Source organism: Mastigoproctus giganteus, chromosome 1 (assembly GCF_048544385.1).
Source record: "Mastigoproctus giganteus isolate SK-2022 chromosome 1, ASM4854438v1, whole genome shotgun sequence".
Taxonomy (NCBI): Eukaryota; Metazoa; Arthropoda; class Arachnida; order Uropygi; family Thelyphonidae; genus Mastigoproctus; species Mastigoproctus giganteus.
Genome location: NC_143575.1, coordinates 125,909,515 through 125,929,632, shown reverse-complemented (window position 1 = coordinate 125,929,632; position 20,118 = coordinate 125,909,515). Strand labels below are relative to the sequence as shown.

Here is a 20,118-nt window from a genome sequence, read left to right as displayed (position 1 = left end):
CATTCATATGTGACTTTGCCGGGTTGAAAGAGAGGGGGAAGTGAACCGATATCATAACTAAACTCACTTCCTTGTTTAAATTTTTTTTTGATAATTATCAGTATTTCGAATTATTAAAATAAATGACCATGGATTTGTGGTTGAAAAAAGGAACTTTAAAGCAAGAAGCAAAGTACTCTCTGTTAGTGCAACTGTGGGTGATGAAAATGAAAACAATAATGTCACACTTCAAAGTGAGAATAAACAATCGCAGCCTTTTGTTCCCCAAAAAATCCAAAGTGAAAAAACTGGAACCAACTAATAAAAGACAAAAATGAAAGTATGATGACAGTTACTTGAATTCCGGCTTTACACGTGTTGGAAATAAAGGTGCTCCAAATGCACAGTGTGTTGTATGTAATAAAATATTACAAACAGTTCTTTGGCTCCCGTTACACTCATGTTTCGTAAGTGTTCCATAAATATATAAGTGTTCTGTCAATATATTGTGAGATAAAGTGTTTCGGGACTAAAAAAGGTTGAGAAATGCTGCCTTATACAATGGGATAATCACCTCGTTATCCCAGCTGCCAAACTTCCAATATATCATTGACAAAACCCATGGTCTGTCCTGGCAGCCTGTCTACACTGTCCAGATTACTACATACCTGACTGGACAATTACCCCCAGGTTTTTTCATTCTTCTCTACCTTGAATGTGGTATCACACAGTTAGTACATTAATCTGGAGTTACTGCTGCTCATATGCAGTGGAAGTTTAACATTAAACTTCATTGCTGCTTCTCAGGTTTCAGCCAATCTGCCTAATTTTTCTAAATCTTGTTGCAGTGCACACTCTGAATACTGTCATTAACCCCGACACCCACCTTTCTATCATCCGCAAATTTAGAAATTAAGCTTGATATGCCCTCATCAATATCATGAATAATTATAAAAAACAACAATGGGCTTAGTACTGAACCCCTGGGGGCACTCTGCTAATAACATTAGTTCAAGTAGAGCAGTGCCCATTGGTCTTCTCCCACTGCACAATCCCTTTATTCATAACAGCAACTCGCCCTTAATGCTCCATTCTATAACCAGTCTTCTCCCACTGCACAATCCCTTTATTCATAATAGCAACTTGCCCTTAATGCCACACTGCTTCATTCTATATAGTAGTCTTTTATGTTCAACAATAGCAAAAGGTTTTCTGAAATCTAAGTATATAATGTCAAAATTATTTTTTGCATCTGGTTCCTTTGCTTCCACGTCATAGTATCCAATCAGATTGGTCAGACGAGATCATCCCTTAAAAAATCCATTCAGTGACTGCAATATAACTGCATTCCTGTCTAAATGATCCTGCTTTACTTCTTTAACCAGTGACTCCATTATTTTCCTTGGAACACAGGTCAAGCTAGGTCTGCAATTATGGCAGACCTAGCTTGACCTAGCAAAATAACAATTACTTAATTGTTATTTTATTTTGTACTTTAAACATGGTCTTATAGTTATTGTTACGCTGGTTATTTTTAATTTAGATAGTTTTTGTAGATTACTACTTAATATACGTAAAACCGTTATTTCATTTGAATCTTGCAGCCATTGTTTTTGTATAGAGTAGTAGGGAATTTTTAATTATGGTAACTAGGCAGCTCTAACGTATAATTATATAGCGTAATATGCATCACTGCATTTAGGATTCTATTAGATAGTGTAGTATTGACAATTAATTGATTAAATTTACTAATCTTATTAATTTAAAATATCATGCCTCAGACTAGAGCAGCAAAGCAACGGGCACAAAGTGGCAGAAGTGCTGTGACTCGGGGTGAACTGAGGGGGGCAATACTCCAACACATCACAGCCTAAAAAAAATGTGCAACTTGTGAAATGTCTGCCGAACTCTCTGGAACAGAACGTAATCTAGCCAAGGAGTATGTCTTTGTGTGTGCCAGATGCAGAGAGTGTCTAGAAATTAGGCATCAACTCAGCATTCTACTGGGCGTCTATGAGGGCTTGAGGTGTAGGGTAGATGCCCTTGAAGAAATTAATATGAGGGGCCCATCAAGCTCTCAGCTGCCCAACTCAATGCCAGAGCTCACTCCTGGGCATCAGGCAACACAGCGGAAATCTCCAAGGCAGAATGCGCTGGACCCAAAGGAACTAGTTATTGTTGGTGACTCTATTGTCAGGGAGAAGGGGAAAATATTGATATTGTTGGGATAGCAGAGACGTGGTGTCACACAGATATAAGGAATGCAGAATTGGAATTTGGGGAGTACAATGTGTACAGAAAGGACAGACAGGATAGGAAGGGAGGAGGTGTTATGCTGTTAATTAAGAAAAACAAAATCAAAAGAAGTGCATCCGGTTGATATAGATGAACAGTGCGCTGTTGAGTCAGTTTCGTGTGACATAAGCACTGCGAAAGCAAAAATAAGAGTAGGAGTGTGTTATACGCCAAATGACTCGAATGAGTACAATGAACAATTGTACAGAGAAATAGAGTGGGCTGGTAAATCAGAATGTCTTATAATGGGGATTTTAACTTCCCAGATATTGACTGGAACTTGTGGATTGGTCACTCACACACTAGTAAGACTTTTTTGGATTTATTGGATGATTGTTTTCTGCAGCAGCATGTTCGAGAGGCGACCAGAGGGGATAATACTCTTCATCTGGTTATCAGAAGTGATCATTCGTGTATTAATAATTTGCAGATAAAGGAACCACTATGTGGCAGTGATCACAGTGTACTGATGTGAGATTTACTTAAAGATATAATTACCATCAGGGGTAAAGGAAAGGATTTTTGCATTCGTAAAGGTGAGTACAGTGGTCTCAGTTTTTAAATTCTGTACAGTGGGATCAACTGACGATGTTACCAACAGTAAATTCTAAGGGGGAATCATTCAAGGAATTAAACGTGAATGCTAGTAAAAGTTTCACACCTATTAAGAAATATTGTTCAAGGTTTAGTCCTAAATGGTTATCAAATGAACTAATGAGACTCGTGGCAGAGAAGAAAAATGCATGGGATGCATATAAATTATCTAGCGACTCAGAAGCCTATGGCAGATATAAGCTAGTCTGTAATCAGGTCACAAAGGAGGTTAGGCAGGCGAAGGCAGATTACGAGAAATCTTTGGCAAAAGATGCTAAGAAAAACAGCAAGGACTTCTTTACTTATATAAACTCTAAAAGGAAGGAGATGAATCTGATTGGTCCACTTGATATCGATGATTCCACTGTTAATGATCCTGCTCAGATAGCAAACAAACTGAATGAGTATTTTGCATATACATTCACAGATGAGGAGTTATTAAGGTTTGAAAATGGCAGAAAGTTATCAAATTGTAGTAGGGTGCTTAATGATTTTGTAATAACTGAGAGGAAAGTGGAGGAGAAATTGTTGAAGTTAAACATAAGAAAGGCACCTGGGGTGGATGGGATCTATCCAGTTACATTAAAGGAGGTGGCAAAGCAACTAAGCAAACCCTTAGCCATAATTATCATTGAGAGCATCCTTGGACTCAGGGGAGGTCCCCAATGACTGGAGCTGTGCAAATGTATCCCCAATTCACAAAACGGCATCGAAGGGTGACACAAGTAATTACAGACCAGGTAGTTTATCTTCTGTTCTGGGTAAAATAATGGAGTCACTGGTTAATGATGCATTGCAGGATCATCTAGACAAGACTGCAGCAATAATTCAGACACAGCATGAGTTTATTAAGGGATAGTCTTGTCTGACAAATTTAATAGGATATTATGATGTGGTTACAAAGGAACTGGATGCAAAAAATAATTTTGATATCATATATTTGGATTTCAGGAAAGCTTTAGACACTTCTGCGCATGGAAGACTATTGTACAAATTGGAGCAGAATGGTATTAAGGGTAAGTTGCTACAATGGATAAAAGGATGGTTGAGTGGGAGAAGACAGAGGGTGGTAATTAATGGGTGCTGCTCTTTGTGGACTAATGTTATTAGTGGAGTGCCACAGGGTTCGGTGTTGGGTCCTCTGTTTTGTATATTTATCAATGATATTGATGAAGGTATATCAGGCTTAGTGTTGAAGTTTGCGGATGATACAAAGGTTGGCAGGGTTGTTAATGACAGTAATGGCAGTGTGCTACTGCAACAGGATCAAGATAATTTGGGCAGGTGGGCTAAGAAGTGGCAACTGAAGTTTTATCTTGACAAATGCAAAGTACTGCATATGGGTAGAAGTAACCCCAGAGAAATGTACCAACTGTGTGATACTACACTTAAGGTGGTAGAAAATGAAAAAGACCTGGAACTAATTGTGCAGTCAGATACGAAGTTTTCTGAGCAATGCAGACAGGCTGCCAGGGCAGGTCATGGGGTTTTGTCAATGATATATAGGAATTTTGCTAGCAGGGAAAAGGAGGTGATTGTCCCTCTGTATAAGGCAATGGTCAGGCCACGCCTTGAGTACTGCTTACAGGTCTGGAGGCCTCATTTTAGGAAGGATGTAGATTTGCTTGAGCGTGTACAGAGAAGGGCAACAAGATTGGTGAGGGGAATGAAGGGATCCTCTTACCAAGAGAAGCTTAAGTTCTGCAAATTGCAGCGACTGGAGACTAGGCACCTGCGCAGTGATCTGATTGAGGTGTATAAAGCCCTGAATGGGTTGAGTACGCTGAATTCTGATGGGATCCTTCCACTTGTTCAGATTACAAACCTAAGGGGGCATAAATTCAAATTAAGAAAAGACAGATGTAGAATAGATGTGCAAGGCATTTGCCTTTAGCCAGCGGGTGGTTAATCGCTGGAACAAACTTCCATCTGTCGTTGTGGAAGTTGATAGGTTGAATAAATTGAAGGAGGAACTGGACAAGCATTTGGAGGGAATGGTGTGATTTTTTTTTTTTTTTTTTTTTGGCTTATGCTGCACTTGCTTTCTTGCATCACATGCCACTACTACTACTACTTATTACTACTACGTCTCCATTCCACAGGGACCCCGGAATACAAGGGATGCTCACATAATCATAATTAAAGTTTGCTTAACTTTTTTTGCAGACTCCTTTAATATAACAGGGTAGATCCGATACACCGCTTTACATACCTTTTTTAAGTTTAGATTCAGCAATTTCTCCTCCATTTTCCCCTCAGTTATTACAAAATCATCCAACTGCACACCAGAATTAGTTGTGTTCTAAGTACTTTAAATCACAACTTGGTGATAGTCTCCTCTTCAATGGAGACTCTGTCCAATGGATATTTTCTGCCTTGCATCATTTGGCATTAATATTAGTTATAGATTAGATTAGCTTAGCATTAATTCCTAAGAAATATGACAATTCTATAATTAGAGGTAAGTTCTCTTTCTTCAAAAAGCCATTCTAATTTTAAAATCATTATTATTAATGCTCTGCCAAGGACAGGTCATGCATACACTCTAAATCGTATCTTCTTATCTTCTGTCCTGCTCTTCATCTCTCTCTCTCCTCCTTGCCCATTCCAATGAAACATTTCCATCCTACACATCCTTCATCAATCTCTCACCTTGAAACATATGTCCAATCCAATTTCTGTTTCACCTTCTGATTATTTCAGTCAAGCACTCTTCTCACCCACCTTCTCATTGGTCATGTCTTCTGATAGTTCTGACAGACATGGAGAGATTCAATTTTCTTTACATTAGCATTAGTAGAGGCATATGATGCAAGAAAGCAAGCTTATGCAGCATCAGCCAAAAAAAAAAACATGTGCCCATTTCGCCCCTCCATTCGTTCCAAGTACCTGTCCAGCTCAGCCTTAAATTCATTTAGGCTATCAACTTCCACAACAAACGATGGAAGTCTGTTCCACCAACCAATCACCCGCTGGCTAAAGGCAAACTTCTGCACATCTATCCTACACCTGTCTTTCTTCAATTTGGATTTATGTCCTCTGAAATGATTATTCTGAGCAAGAGGAAGAATTCCATCAGCATTGAGCATGCTCAAACCATTTAATATATCAACTTTCTTTACATCTCAATCAGATCACCTCGCAGGTGCCTAGTCTCCAGACACTAATTTGCAAAATTTAAGCCTTACTTCATAAGAGCAACCCTTTGTTCCATTCACTAATCTTGTTGCCCCTCTCTGTACTTGTTCCAATAGCTATACATCCTTCTTAAAATGAGGCCTCCAGACATGTATACAGTACTCAAGGTGTGGCTTGACCATTGCCTTATATAAGGGGATAATCACCTACTTATTCCTGCTAGAAAAATTCCTGTATATCATTGACAAGACGCTATGAGCTACTCTTGCAGACCGTCTGCACTGCTCAGAAAACTTGATATCTGCCTACACAATTACACCAGGTCCTTTTCATTCTCTACCACTGTCAGTGTAGTACCACAGAGTTGATACGTCACTCTGTGGCTGCTGCTTCCCATATGTAGTACTTTACATTTGTCAATGTTAAACTTCATTTGCCAACTCTCAGCCCATCTGCTCAACTTTTCTAGATCCTGTTGCAGCAGCGCACTATCATTAGGGTCCTTAACAACCCTGCCAACCTTCGTATCATCTGCAAACTTGGACATTAAGCTTGATATACCATCATCAATATCATTTATAAATACAGAAAACAACAATGGACCCAATAATAAACCCTGAGGGACTCCACTAATAACATTAGTCCACGATGAGCAGTGTCCATTGATTACCACTCTTGTTTTCTCCCACTCAACCATCCCTTTATCCATAGCAGCAATTTGCCTCCAATTTTGCTGCACAAATTGTAGCCAGTGCTACAATTTGTGCAGCAGTCTTCAATGTGCAACAGTATCAAAAGCCTTTCTAAGATCCAAATATATGATATCAAAGTTATTCCCTGTATCCAGTTCCTTTCTGACCACATCACAGTATCCAATCATATTGGTCAGGCAAGACTTTCCCTTAATAAAACCATGCTGTGTCCGAGCTATAACTGAAGTCTTGTCTAGATGATCCTGCAGTGCTTCTTTAACTAGTGCCTCCATTAATTTTCCTGGAACAGAAGTTAAACTAACAGGTCTATAATTACTTGTTGCCCTTTGATCCTCCTTTGTGAATTGGGGTCACATTTGCACATCTCCAGTCCATGGGTACCTCACCTCCCCTTAGTTCAAAGAAGCTCTCATAATTATGGCTAAGGGTTTGCTGACTTCCTTTGCTGCCTCCTTTAATATAACTGGATAGATCACGTCCACCCCAGGTGCCTTTTTTATGTTTATCTTCAACAATTTCTCCTCCACTTTCCTCTCAGTTATTACAAAATCATCCAGGTCACTGCCAGAGTTTAACTCACCTCTGGCATTCCCCTTCCTGAATCAATCCTCATGGGTGAATGTGGATGCAAAATACTCATTTAGTTCAACTGTTGATCATCAACAGTTGAACCATCAATATCCACTGGACCAATCTGATTTATCCCTTTCCTTCTAGAGTTTACATAGGTAAAGAACACTTTGTTGTTTTTCTTTGCATTGTTTGCCTTCATTTTCAACTTTCTTTACATTTCAAGGTTACTCCTTTAAAATTATTTTTAGAGACCAGCCACAAAGATAGTTTACTGGAATGAAAATACTGATAATGCTCTAGGAAACATCCAGATCAGCTAGTCTATCTTGCTGCCTTTACTGGGAATACAGGGAGTCCAAGGCAATACTAAAGTTATGTCAAGAAGCTGGGTATATTATTCCCTATATATCTAAAAATTCCATTCATACAGAATGCAGTGAAGACAAGCTGCTAAGAAAGCTCATAGGGTATGTAAGTGGTATACAGAAATTTTGCCAGAAGAGACAAGGAGATAACAGGTTTACTTCCCTGAATGCTTCCTATTTAGAATTTGCTGTTGGTAACACCATAATAAACCAAAACCAAGGTCAAAATTTTATGACCTAAGATACACCTTCCCAATAATGATTGAGTATGAACAATGTTCAGTTGCAGTGTGCCACTCTGAACTTGTACATTTCCTTTCTGGTGTGTAATAGTGCACTCAGAACTTTTCTCCAGTCACTGTACATGCTAAGAAGGCATCTGCTGCACATTTATACCATCATAGAACATGCACTAAGTCACCATTTCTTCATCTATAGTGTTAACTGCCAAGCACATACATTTTTCAAAAGTGCAACCTTCACTAATGATAATATCCACTGAACCAATACTAATCTTAAAAAAGCATAGATTTTTCTTCATTAGTAATGTGACAATTTTCTCATATGGGTTCTGGTATCAAAATGCACTGTGCTCACCCTGGTTGAGGAGAATCCTCGACATTTTCGGTACTATTCTTAATATGCTTCTGCACCAGCAATGTCATCTGTAAAACTTACCATAAATCTATGTATGGTACCAAAAGACAAAGGAGAGGTGTTTACAACAACAGACTTCCTGTTATCTCATGCTTGCTTTGACTACGCTGTGTTAACATATTAGTGATAAATTTCAGGTTTTATTCCTTCTGCATTCAAATATTAGATTGCAAATTGTATCTCTACCTTAATTCATGACTGCAATGGTGCCACCATCTTGAAAACTGTTTCCAAACAAATAACACCAGCAGATGGTGCCATGTGGGTGCTTAACGTTATCAACAGATTTCATTCAACAATCTGACAGAGGATAATTCACAAATAAAATTCTTTTCAAGTTCTTAACCTTTTCCTACAACTATGTTTTTATTATAAATTATCTTATTGCTACTTTATTTTATTAATCACTGTCTACATCAGCCCCAATAGCTGTTCCAATGCTGTCTCAGGGCATGCTATGCTTTGTCTGGAGTATGTCACATCTCTGCTTTGTATTGCTCTGAAGTGCACTTTGGCCAACTTGTCTGGGCCAAACTTATGCTCTTTTGTATTGATGTGCCTTACTGCTTTGCTTCTGACTAGCAGTGAACAAATAGATATTATTATTAAGATTAACACTAGTTTTTGCACAATATGCATTTCATGCTGGTTTTGCCATTTTCTTACAAATAACCCAGCTAATCCAATTAGTAATCTAACTGAAGAAAATTAGAGGAATGGATATTTTCTTACTTTTCTTCTGTAAAAATATAGGGGACATATAAACAGCAAATAAATTTTAATATAGCAAGCTTGAGAATATACATAAATTCTAATATACACAACTCATGAATACCAGATGTACTGTATTTCCCCATATATAAGACGCACCTTTTTTCGAAAAATTTGAGGTCTAAAAACAGGGTGCGTCTTATACAGTGGTTGTAGATTTTTTTTACTTGCATTTCCCGCTTTTTTGCGCTTGTTGTCATTGCACACTTGTTACCGGTATATTAGGTTACGTTTTGCCACGTTCTGCCCAGAAATGGCTCAGAAAAGATTTTCGTACAGTGCTGAATTCAAGTAATGAGGAGTTGTATGAATTTTATGATGAATAAAACTTGAGTTCAATAACTTTATGTAATATATTTTTTTTCAAATTTCGGGCCCCAAAATTAAGGTGCGTCTTATACAGGGGGAAATACGGTATATTATGCTATTTAAAAATTATCAAAAAAAAAAAAAAAAAAAATTTAAATTTAGTTTTACAAATGAATGCATTGTTTTTTCCCACAAAAGAAATCATTTTCAATATCTCTATGTTCTACTAAATCAATGGTTTTCAGCCTGAGTCACTTCTGCCCCCAAGATTTCTGTGAAACTTTTTCAGGAAGACCCTAATTTTTAAAACATAAGGGAAGTACTGATTTTAAAAAAAGGTCTGATAACTACTGCTACAGAATCAGCAAAGTTCACCAAGGAATTTATATGCTTCTCTATTGGTAATATCATCTGTAAAACTTCCCACAGTCTATGTATGATGACAGAAGACAAAGAAAAGGTTCCATTAATTTTAAAGTATACCACAACACAAAAAGAAGGAAGAATAATAAGTGTAGTCATAAAAAGCCACTTACGATTCTGCAAAAATCCTGGACCATGCTTGATAATTTCATCTATAAATCTCCAAAGAAGTTCCGAGCTTTCTTCTGCTAAAAACTGACTGTAAATTAGGAAAACAATTAATAATATATGCCCTCCATTGTAAATTTATGGTATTTAATAAATACTGATAAGCAGAATAAGTCAAAATCCAGTGAGAAAACTGTAACAGGATGCACAAAAAAGTAATGCACCATTGTAGCAATGTATATGAATGTATTCAAAAAATGATAATTTTTGCACATTTAATATGCAGTTATTATCAATATAAAAATTAAATCATTATACATCCATTAAGCAAATCATATGCCTCATTTTCTAATTTAAAATATACTTTTCCCAATCACAATTTGATTTACAAAGCAATGGTTAAAAAAAAGGAAAAAAAAAAAAAACTGATCATTTTACACCCCACCAATGGTATCTTTACCTTGTCGTCGTCGTCGTCGTGGGGCTTGCATGTCTCAATGATCTACAGAGATATGCTGGTGGTAGCTTGCTACTGGTAGGGCCTCCTAAGCCAGAAAGGTTTGTGACTAGAGACCAGATGAAAAAAGATACTCTGGTCCTCCAGGTTGGGGGTTGATGCAATGGGCCAGCTCTCCATTCATCATAAAACATTCTTTTAATGCTAAAAGACCTAATAGAGAAAAAAAATTGGATGGACAAATAGAAATTAAATTGGCAAACGGAAAAAGATTATGAATTTTGGCTGCTGGAATGTACAAGGAATTATTAGCACAAAAGATGAAAGAAGAAAGGGAGAGGTGAAGAAATGACTGGAGAATATATTTTCCTTTGGTCTGGTGTTGACTGACATGTAAGGCAGAGGTGGCTATGCTTATTCACAAGAATCTAAGGAAAGTTTATTGAAAAAATGGAGCTTTGTTGATGAACAAATCATGAACCTTGAAATTAAAATATATGGAAGAGAAATTACTATTATTGGGGTATATGCTCCTAATAATGACTCTCCTACAGATATTAAAAAAAGATTTCTGGGAAAACCTAAGAGAAGTAATAGAAGCAATTCCACGGTGCAAAGAGATAGTCATAATAGGGGATTTGAACTCCAGAGTGCGACAAGCTGCAGACAATGAAGTGGTAGGAAGATACAGAGAAAATGTAAAGAATGATAATGGAGAGAGACTGATAAAACTTTGCTCTCAATATAAGCTGAGGATTAGTAACACCTTCCAACATAGACATTCATAAGTTCACATGGTTCCAAGAAACAAAAGGACTAAAATCAATAACTGATTATGTGATCACTAAACAACAAAGCACAATTTTTGTCTGTGATGTTAGGGCCCAAAGAGGAGCAAATTGTACTCTGATCACTTTTTGGTGAAGGCTACATTGCCATTCCCATGGATATGCCAAAAAAGGAAGGAGAAAAGGAAGAAAGACTTTGAGAAGAATGAACAACGACACTGAAAGATTCAATGTGGACTCATTAAATGATGAGAGCACCAGGGGCTTGTATCAAAGAAGATTAGACGAAACATACAGGGAGAATGCAAAAGATATATATTATTATGATTATTATAAGCTATATGGTGCAAGGAAGCCTGAGGCTTATGCTGCACCAGCCAAAAAAAAAAATTCCACGAGTTACCCTGTGTGAGAGAGAGAGAGAGAGAGAGAGAGAGAGAGAGAGAGAGAGAGAGAGAGGGTGTCAAAAGTAGAAAGGAATTGCCAAGAACGAGAAGAATGATGATATTCAGCTCAGGACCCTGGGTGTGCCAAGCCCATACTCACAGATTTGAGCCACTAAGAGTTATGGGTTTAGAGGGGAACAGGTATCCTGGGTGTTATCAGACACTCAGCCTAAAACACTGATGGATCCAATATCTCTCTATTACAGAAGATTTAGGAGAAGTCCGGTTGGCCTGCTTCCCTAAAATCCACTCATGCACACCTTTTCGATGGTAAGCCCTGTTACGTCACTTAGGTGGCAACGAATGTGTAGAGTGGTTCTCTTCAAGACGCCTGGTCAGCGTGAAGAGGAAAAGACCAAACCCTCCAGCAATGAGAGCACAACAATACAAATGGCCCTCAGTCCCCAGCAGCTTTCACTCTCCCTCTTACGGCAGCGAGAGGATCAGAGTGGAAGCAGAGGGTGCTAAGAATCTCTGGGTACGACCAGGCTGCCATGCACGGAAATTGAACTTGGCCTGTTATAACGTACGATCACTCATCGGTGAAGACAGGATATTAGAGCTGGAAAAGGAATTAGAAAATGTGAATTGGAATATCATCGGTTTGGCTGAAACAAGAAGAAGAAATGAATCACTTATAAGTTTATCAAGTGGAAATCTGCTGTACACCAATGGAAACAGTGAGAGGAGTGAAGGTGGAGTTGGGTTTCTGCTCCATAAAGATTTTAAAAACAACATTTTGGAATTCAAAAGTACATCACCAAGGGTGTCAAGACTAATACTCAAGATTTCTAAGAGGTACAAGCTAAAGATTATAATGATTTATGCACCAACATCGAGCCATGATGATGAAGAGGTTGAAGAAATGTACACTGAAATTGAGAGGCTTCTAGATGAGCAGAAAACCCACTACACTATTATTATGGGGGACTTCAATGCTAAGGTTGGAAAAAGGCAAAACAGCGCAGAAAGAGGAACTATAGGAAATTTTGGAATTGGTGAAAGAAATAAAAGAGGTGAAAGACTTGTGGAATTTGCAGAATCTCAAGGAATGTCAGTAATGAACACTTTTTTCAAGAAAAGGGTGAACAGAAAATGGACATGGAAGAGTCCAAATGGATTAACAACTAATGAAATCGACTTCATCCTCACTAACAGAAGATATATTGTGACTGATGTTACCGTCCTGAATAAGGTAAATGTTGGAAGTGATCACAGAATGGTAAGATGTACACTTGATATAGATGTAGGAAAGGAAAGGAAAAAACTGACTCGAGTAAATAATACAAAGGTCTTTGAGATAACAGAAGAGGAGAAAAAGCAGTATGTACTGGAACTTAAGAACAAGTATGAGCTTCTGCAGACTGCTGAGGACCAAGATATCGACGAGGAATATTACAACTTTTTGAAAGTGATAAAGCCCAAGAAACCTATAGGGAAACAGAAATCCAAAGAAGAAAAAATTAGTCAAGAAACACTTGTCATGATGAACCAAAGACGACAAATGAAGAGCAAGAAAAACACTGACGGGGAGAAAATTGAGTATACTGAGTTATGCAAAGCCATTAGAAAGAGACTCAGAGAGGACATAAGAAGATTTAACACAAGAAAAGTAGAACAAGCATTAAGGGAAAACAAAGGATTTAAATCAGCAGCCATGAGAAGTAATACAGAAAGACAAATGATACTGAAACTGAAGAATAGCGATGGTGTACTTATAAACAGCAGAGAAGGCATAATTCAAATAGCAGAAGACTATTATAGAGAATTATACAAGGAGCGAGGGAATGATACCAGCAGTGGGGAAGATGGATTGCAAAGTAGCAACACATACGACATACCCGATATTCTTCCTGATGAGGTAGAACATGCATTGAAGAAAATGAAGAATCGGAAAGCCCCGGGGGAAGATGAAGTTACTGTAGAGTTGTTAAAATTGAGAGGAAGAGACATAACACAAAAACTGGCAAGGCTCTTCACAAAGTGCATTAGAAAAGGTGTGATGCCTAAGCAGTGGAATAATGCAATCACAGTTTTGCTGCATAAGAAAGGAGATAAATCAAAATTGGAAATTATAGACCAGTTAGCTTGTTATCCCACATCTACAAGTTGTTCACAAGGGTCATTACTAACAGATTAGAAAGAATACTTGATGAGAATCAACCGAAAGAGCAAGCTGGCTTTAGGACAGGATTCTCAACTATGGATCACCTTCACGTAATATCACAGCTAATGGAGAAAGCAAATGAATATAAAACACCATTATGCCTGGCATTTGTGGATTATGAAAAAGCATTTGACTCCATACAGCATAAGGCAATGTTTCGGGCACTGGAAAGACAAGGCATAGATACTCCATATATTAAGATTTTGAAGAAAATATATGAGAGTGCTACATCCTTTATTAGACTAGACAAAGACAATAGGAAATTTAAAATCGAGAAAGGAGTTCGACAAGGAGACACAATATCTCCGAAGCTGTTTACTGCTGCCCTTGAGGAAGCTTTCAGAAGATTAGACTGGTCGCAGAAAGGAGTCAATGTGAACGGAGAGTACCTAAACCATTTACGATTTGCAGATGACATTGTGGTCATAAGCCACGATCCCAAAGAATTAGAGGAAAATCTTAATCAGTTATGCACAGTTAGTAAGGATTTTGGACTAAAGATGAATATGGCTAAAACAAAAGTAATGATGAACAAGTATGCCACGGAAAGGGAAATAATGATTGAAGGAGCAGTAATTGAAAAGGTGGAGTCATATACTTATCTGGGACAAGTTATTAGCTGTAATAATGATAAATGGCTGGAAGTCAAGAGAAGAATAAATTTTGGATGGATAGCATTCAGGAAATATAGTCACATACTGAAGAGCAATATCTCAGTTTGTCTGAAACGTAAAATAATCAATCAATGTATACTCCCCACCATGACTTATGGAAGTGAAACTTGGGCACTCACCAAAAGAATGGAAGAGAAGCTAAGAACTACACAGCGAAGAATGGAACGAATTATATTGGGAATCAGACTGTTAGATAAGAAGAGAAACACGTGGATTAGACAGCAAACTCAAGTAAAGGACATTCTTATCAAAACTAAAGAACTAAAATGGTCTTGGGCAGGACACATAGCTCGAAGACATGATGACAGATGGACTAAGAAAATAACAGAATGGTACCCAAGAGGAGCTAGAAGAAAACCTGGAAGACAAAGGCGAAGATGGATAGATGAAATTCACGAGTTTTTGAGTAGTAAATGGATGGCCAGTGCTCAAAACAGAAGGAACTGGAAAGTTGCTGGAGAGGCCTTCATTCTGCAGTGGATTGAAAATGGCTGATGATGATGAGGAGTTATGAATACCTAAAGGAAGAAAACTGCTGGAGAGGCAATAGGTGAAAAGATGAAACAAAATGATTGGCTGAACATGGAAATTAAGGAATTAAAAAAAGGAGAAAAAGGAAGCAAGCCAATAGTTCATAGAAAAATATATATAGAAAAAAAAAAGAAAAAAAAAAAAGGAAATGAAAGTGGAAGTCTTCAAGGCAAAGAACGAGTCCTGGGATAGAGCATGTGCCGAGGTGAACAGCAAACTAGGATGTACAAGATCTGCAGAGGTGTGGAGAGTAATGAAGATTTTAAGGAAACCTCATAAGCAAAATGCTAGACTGGAAATGATAGATCTGAAGGAATGGGTCAATTATTAACAGCTACTGAATGAAGAAAGAGAGGAATTTAAAGAAACTAAAACAGACAGTTTTTTTTTTTTTATTACTCCAAAACAGCCGAAGCCTTACAGAGGAGGAATTTTACAGTAGCAATACAGTAATCATTCTATTTACAATCTGTACACAATGTCAGGTATCAATATACAATTTCAAATATACAAGGTCAATTTACAACATATACAATGCATATCATATATGCATTGTAATACGTTACAAGCGATTTGCATTTAAGCAAATGCTGTGGTAACAGAGAAATTTGTATTTCTAAGCATTTTGTTGTTTTTTCTTGATAGTTCACATTAAGTAGTTGCATTGATTGATTTGTGTTATTATTCTTATTGTTATCCCTATTTTTTTTTTTTTTTTTTTTCCTAATTGTTATTTCTTATCTTTGTTCATTGAAAAAAAAAATTTTTTTTTTTTTTTTTTGTTAAAGCTAAGTATACCTATCTTTATAGTATTATTATTGTTGTTATTATTAAATTAGTCATTTATTTTCATTCTCTATTAGTTTGATTGTAAAACCTTTGTAGCTCTTTTTTGATATTAATGTTTTCATTTAGGATATCAATGTTGGATTCATTCAGCAATTTTGTAGTTCTGTTGAAGTAATGGAATCTGAGTTGATCAGTTCTGAATGGCTGTTGTGCCAGCATATTTTGTCTTCTCAAGACTCTTGGAGGACAGCTGAAGTTGATGAGGTAGAGCAGCTCGGGGACATCCAACTTTCCAGAGACGAAATGCATTAGGAATTTGCAGTCTGCCGCAGCTCTTCTTTGGTAGAGTGGTACAATCCCGAAGTGAATGCACCATTCATCATAGGATTTTGTGTTCAATTCCAACCTAGATGTTGTCATGGAAAAAAGGATTGAACATCCAAATTAAGTAAGTGGAACTGGAAATAAAAATGGCAAAAAATTGAAAAGCACCAGGCCCAGGTGGAATTAACATGAAGCTGCTTAAATGTGGAGGTCGAAAAGTTATAAATCTACTAACTCGATTGTTCAACAAATGTCAACTATGTGGTGGCGAAGAAATACCAGATGAGATGACAATCGGATACATTACATCAATTTTCAAGAAAGGTGACAGAAGAAGATGCTCCAACTATAGAGGAATTTGTGTTGAGCTCTATTGCTAAACTATTTGGAAAAGTGATAAAATCAAAACTGGAACAAAAGATTGTTATTTGTGAGGAACAGTGTAGCTTTTTGACTGGATGATCATGTATAGACTATTTATTCACTATTAACCAAATTCTGTAAAAATGTCAGGTTACAAACCAAGATGTATGTATGTTGTTCATAGACCAGAGGAAGCATATGATAATGTACCAAGAAATCTTCTGTGGAAGGCTATGGAAAAAATGTCAATAAGCCAGCCATTAATTGAAATAATTAGAAGAATCTACAAGAACAATACATGCTGTATAAAAATTAGTTCAAAAATATCAAGAAAATTTAAGACTTCCAAAGGACTACTTCAAGGATGCTGTCTGTCACCCAATTTGTTTAAGCTGTACCTGGAAGTTGCTCTAAGACCATGGTCACAGAAGTGCAGTTCAATGGGTGTTTCCCTTGGTCAAAATAAGTACCATTACAATCTACTGTTTGCAGATGACCAAGTTGTTGTAGCACATGATGATGACGATGTAAATTACATTGGCAGAAAGTTACTAGAAGAATATAAAACATGGGGGACTGACAGCTAATTTTAATAAAACAGAGTACACAAATCGAAGTGAGGATGTTCTGGATTTAGATGGAATACAGGTGAAAACTGCACAGCAATTTAAATACCTGGGTGCAATTATTCAGGCTGACAGATCATATGCACAGAAAATTGAGAGAAGATTGGGTGAAGGTAGAAAGGTCATAGGAATGCTCAATTCTGTGCTATGGAATAAAAATATTATTAACAAAACTAAACTTCAAATATATAATGCAATATTACAAAGTGTTTTATTATATGGATGTGAGACTTGGACCTTAACTGAAAGACAAAAAAAATAAACCACTGGCCGTTGAGATAAATTTTTGGCAGAGATCAGCAAGAAAGTCTAGGTCTCAAAAAGTTAGAAATAATGTGATAAGGAATACAATGAATGTCCAAAAACCATCAATTGATAAAAGAGAGGAGAAAAGATTGGAGTGGTTTGGCAATGTGAAGAGAATGGAGGACAACAGACTTTTTCCTTCTCCATGGCATCCATTCCATGGCTCCTCTGGAGCCATGGAGAAGGAAAAAGAGAGGAAGACCATGGATAGAGGGTGTGAGATAGAAGAGGACTGGTGGACGGACATTGGGAAGATAGAATAAAATGGAAAAAAAAACAGAATAAAGGAATGACTTTTCGATGTTAGGTGGAGAAGGACCGTTGTAATAACGGAATAAATCCAAAGAAGATCATTTTACTAATTATTACATTTATTCATTCACACTTTGACTCGTATACCTCCAGCTTTTAGAACAACAAATTGCACTTGTTTGATTACAGAAGAAAAAACTATTTTGTGTGAAATTTATATATATGAAAGATATGTAAACTAATTTTTTCTGTATAATATAATCACCTTTCAGGTACTGAAAGGTAAAAAATAATAATATAACTTATGACTGGCTCTACCATTAACTTTTGCATTTTTAACTAGTGCAATTCAAGTGCATGCTTATTTATATAAAATATGAATTACTAGGATTGCATAACATAGTGAAAAACCTTCTTTAACCCAGAATATATCACAGATTTAAGTTTTAAACAAAATTTTTTTTGTGTCTGTTAATATAAGGATTGTTCTTGAATTTTTTCAGTATATGTTGCCATCTCTTATCTGACTTTCCAACTAATTCTAAATAATTTATAATAGATAGCAGCACAAAAATAGCCCTGAAAATTAGAAAAAATCAAAAATACATATGAGATCTATGTACTGAGTAGTGCACACATGTAGATCACAGGTTGTTTCAAACCATGTCTGTTATTACAAGAATTGTCTTGAAATTGTTATAGTATATGCTGCCATCCCTTACCTGATTTTCCAACTAATTGTGACTACAGTTTATACCAGATGGTAACACAAAACCAGCTTTAAAAACAAGAAATTGCACCTGTTGACCTTAGTTGTCAACAGACAACCTTGTTTGAGATAACAAAAACTGTAACTGAGATATTTTCACACATCTGAAAAATTCCAATTTGTCCAGAAGTTGATAAAATCAAATGAACTGATACTTTAACAGATACTGAGAATATCAAAAGAGTAAAGATGGCTTTTATTTACAACTTACAACAAGCTAGAACAACAGCATTAGCAAATGCAATGGGGGTTCCATCTATTCTGCCAGGTGTTGACTAACAAATTTCAGCATCGGGTTCATTCAGTTTTGGGATCAGCTTGAGGATTAGAATTGATTCCCTGAAATTCCGTAGAAATGCCTTGGCAGAGGTAAACACAAAGACTAAACACAACATGCAGGTCAAGTGGTATGGTGCCCAAAAGAGTCTGTAGAGCTGAAATTGATACTGTTCGGCAAATGTGAAGTAGGCCAAGGAGTTGGCCTACTTCACATTTGTTGAATAGTGGATAACTTTGTACAGTTTTAAGTGCAGTATGTCTAAAAAAGACTGGTGGCATAGGATGTAATTGGGATAATAGCAGCATTATAAAACAGATGTAGGGTTTTGGTATTCAACCCCCAGTCTTGTCTGGTAATTCGGAGCAGCATTGCAGTAAAACTCTTAACTTTGACAGACATGTTGGATATGTGTAGTAAAGGAAAAGCGGTCACCAATGATGACTCCTAAAAATTTGGTGCTTCGGACGAGTGGAAGTAATTTCTCATCAAGTTTTACAACTGGTGGTCTGCCATGGTCTAATTTGTGTTTAAAAACCATAATCTTGGATTTGACTGGGAATAATTTCAATTTATTCTTAGAGGACTAACACGATAGTTCGCAAGGAGTACTTTATTGGCATACAGTTCTAAATCAAGATCTTGAATTTCTTTTCACCAAAATGACAAGGTCATCTGCATATGCAAGTTGTTGCACATTTTGAAATTCAGTTGTCCTAAGCAGCCAATCATCAAGAACTAGGTTCCAAATCAAGGGACCCAAAATTAATGCTTAGAAGCAACCACAGGAGACAGTAGGTGTAACTTTAGCTAGATGAGAGTTACTCTCATAGGCCTATTATTGCATTTTTTTGTAATTGTTTACATTACGTTTGAATTTAGATTGTGTGAGACATTCTGGAACGCAACCCTCATGTAAATTAAGAAGTCACTGTAATGGGAATTTTAATTTTCCAGATATTGATTGTGGGTTGCAAATGCACACAGTAGCAAGACTTTTCTGAATTTATTCATTTATACACCAGTATGTTAGAGAGGCAACAAGAAAAGCAATAGTCTCAATCTGATTATCAGCATTGACTCTTCGTGCATTAAGAATCTACAAATAAAAGAAATACTAGTGATAATGATCACAACATACTGATGAGAAACCTTAAATATGTAACTAGAAAAGGAAACTGATTTTGCTTTTGCAGACGTAACTACAGTGGTCTCAGACAGTTTTAAATTCTGTGCAGCGGCACTATTTGATGATGTCATCAACAGCAAATTGTAAATGGGAAGCACATAACTGAAGTGTATATATAAACTAAATTCTGATTCTCTCTCTCTCCCTCTCTCCACACACACACAGAGAGAGAGAGAGAGAGAGAGAGAGAGAGAGAGAGAGAGAGAGAGAGAGAGAGAGAGAGACGAACTTCTCT

General features: G+C 36.9%; 1 protein-coding gene across 1 annotated transcript in view; it reads right to left on the bottom strand.

The window, feature by feature from the left end:
* Uggt (UDP-glucose-glycoprotein glucosyltransferase) overlaps nucleotides 1–20,118 on the bottom strand; it is an 820,111-nt gene that overhangs the window by 772,888 nt on the left and 27,105 nt on the right. The window contains exon 3 of the mRNA XM_090386735.1: nucleotides 9,931–10,016. Coding sequence (XP_090242861.1) covers nucleotides 9,931–10,016 — 86 coding nt within the window. The remainder of the gene's footprint in view (nucleotides 1–9,930; nucleotides 10,017–20,118) is intronic.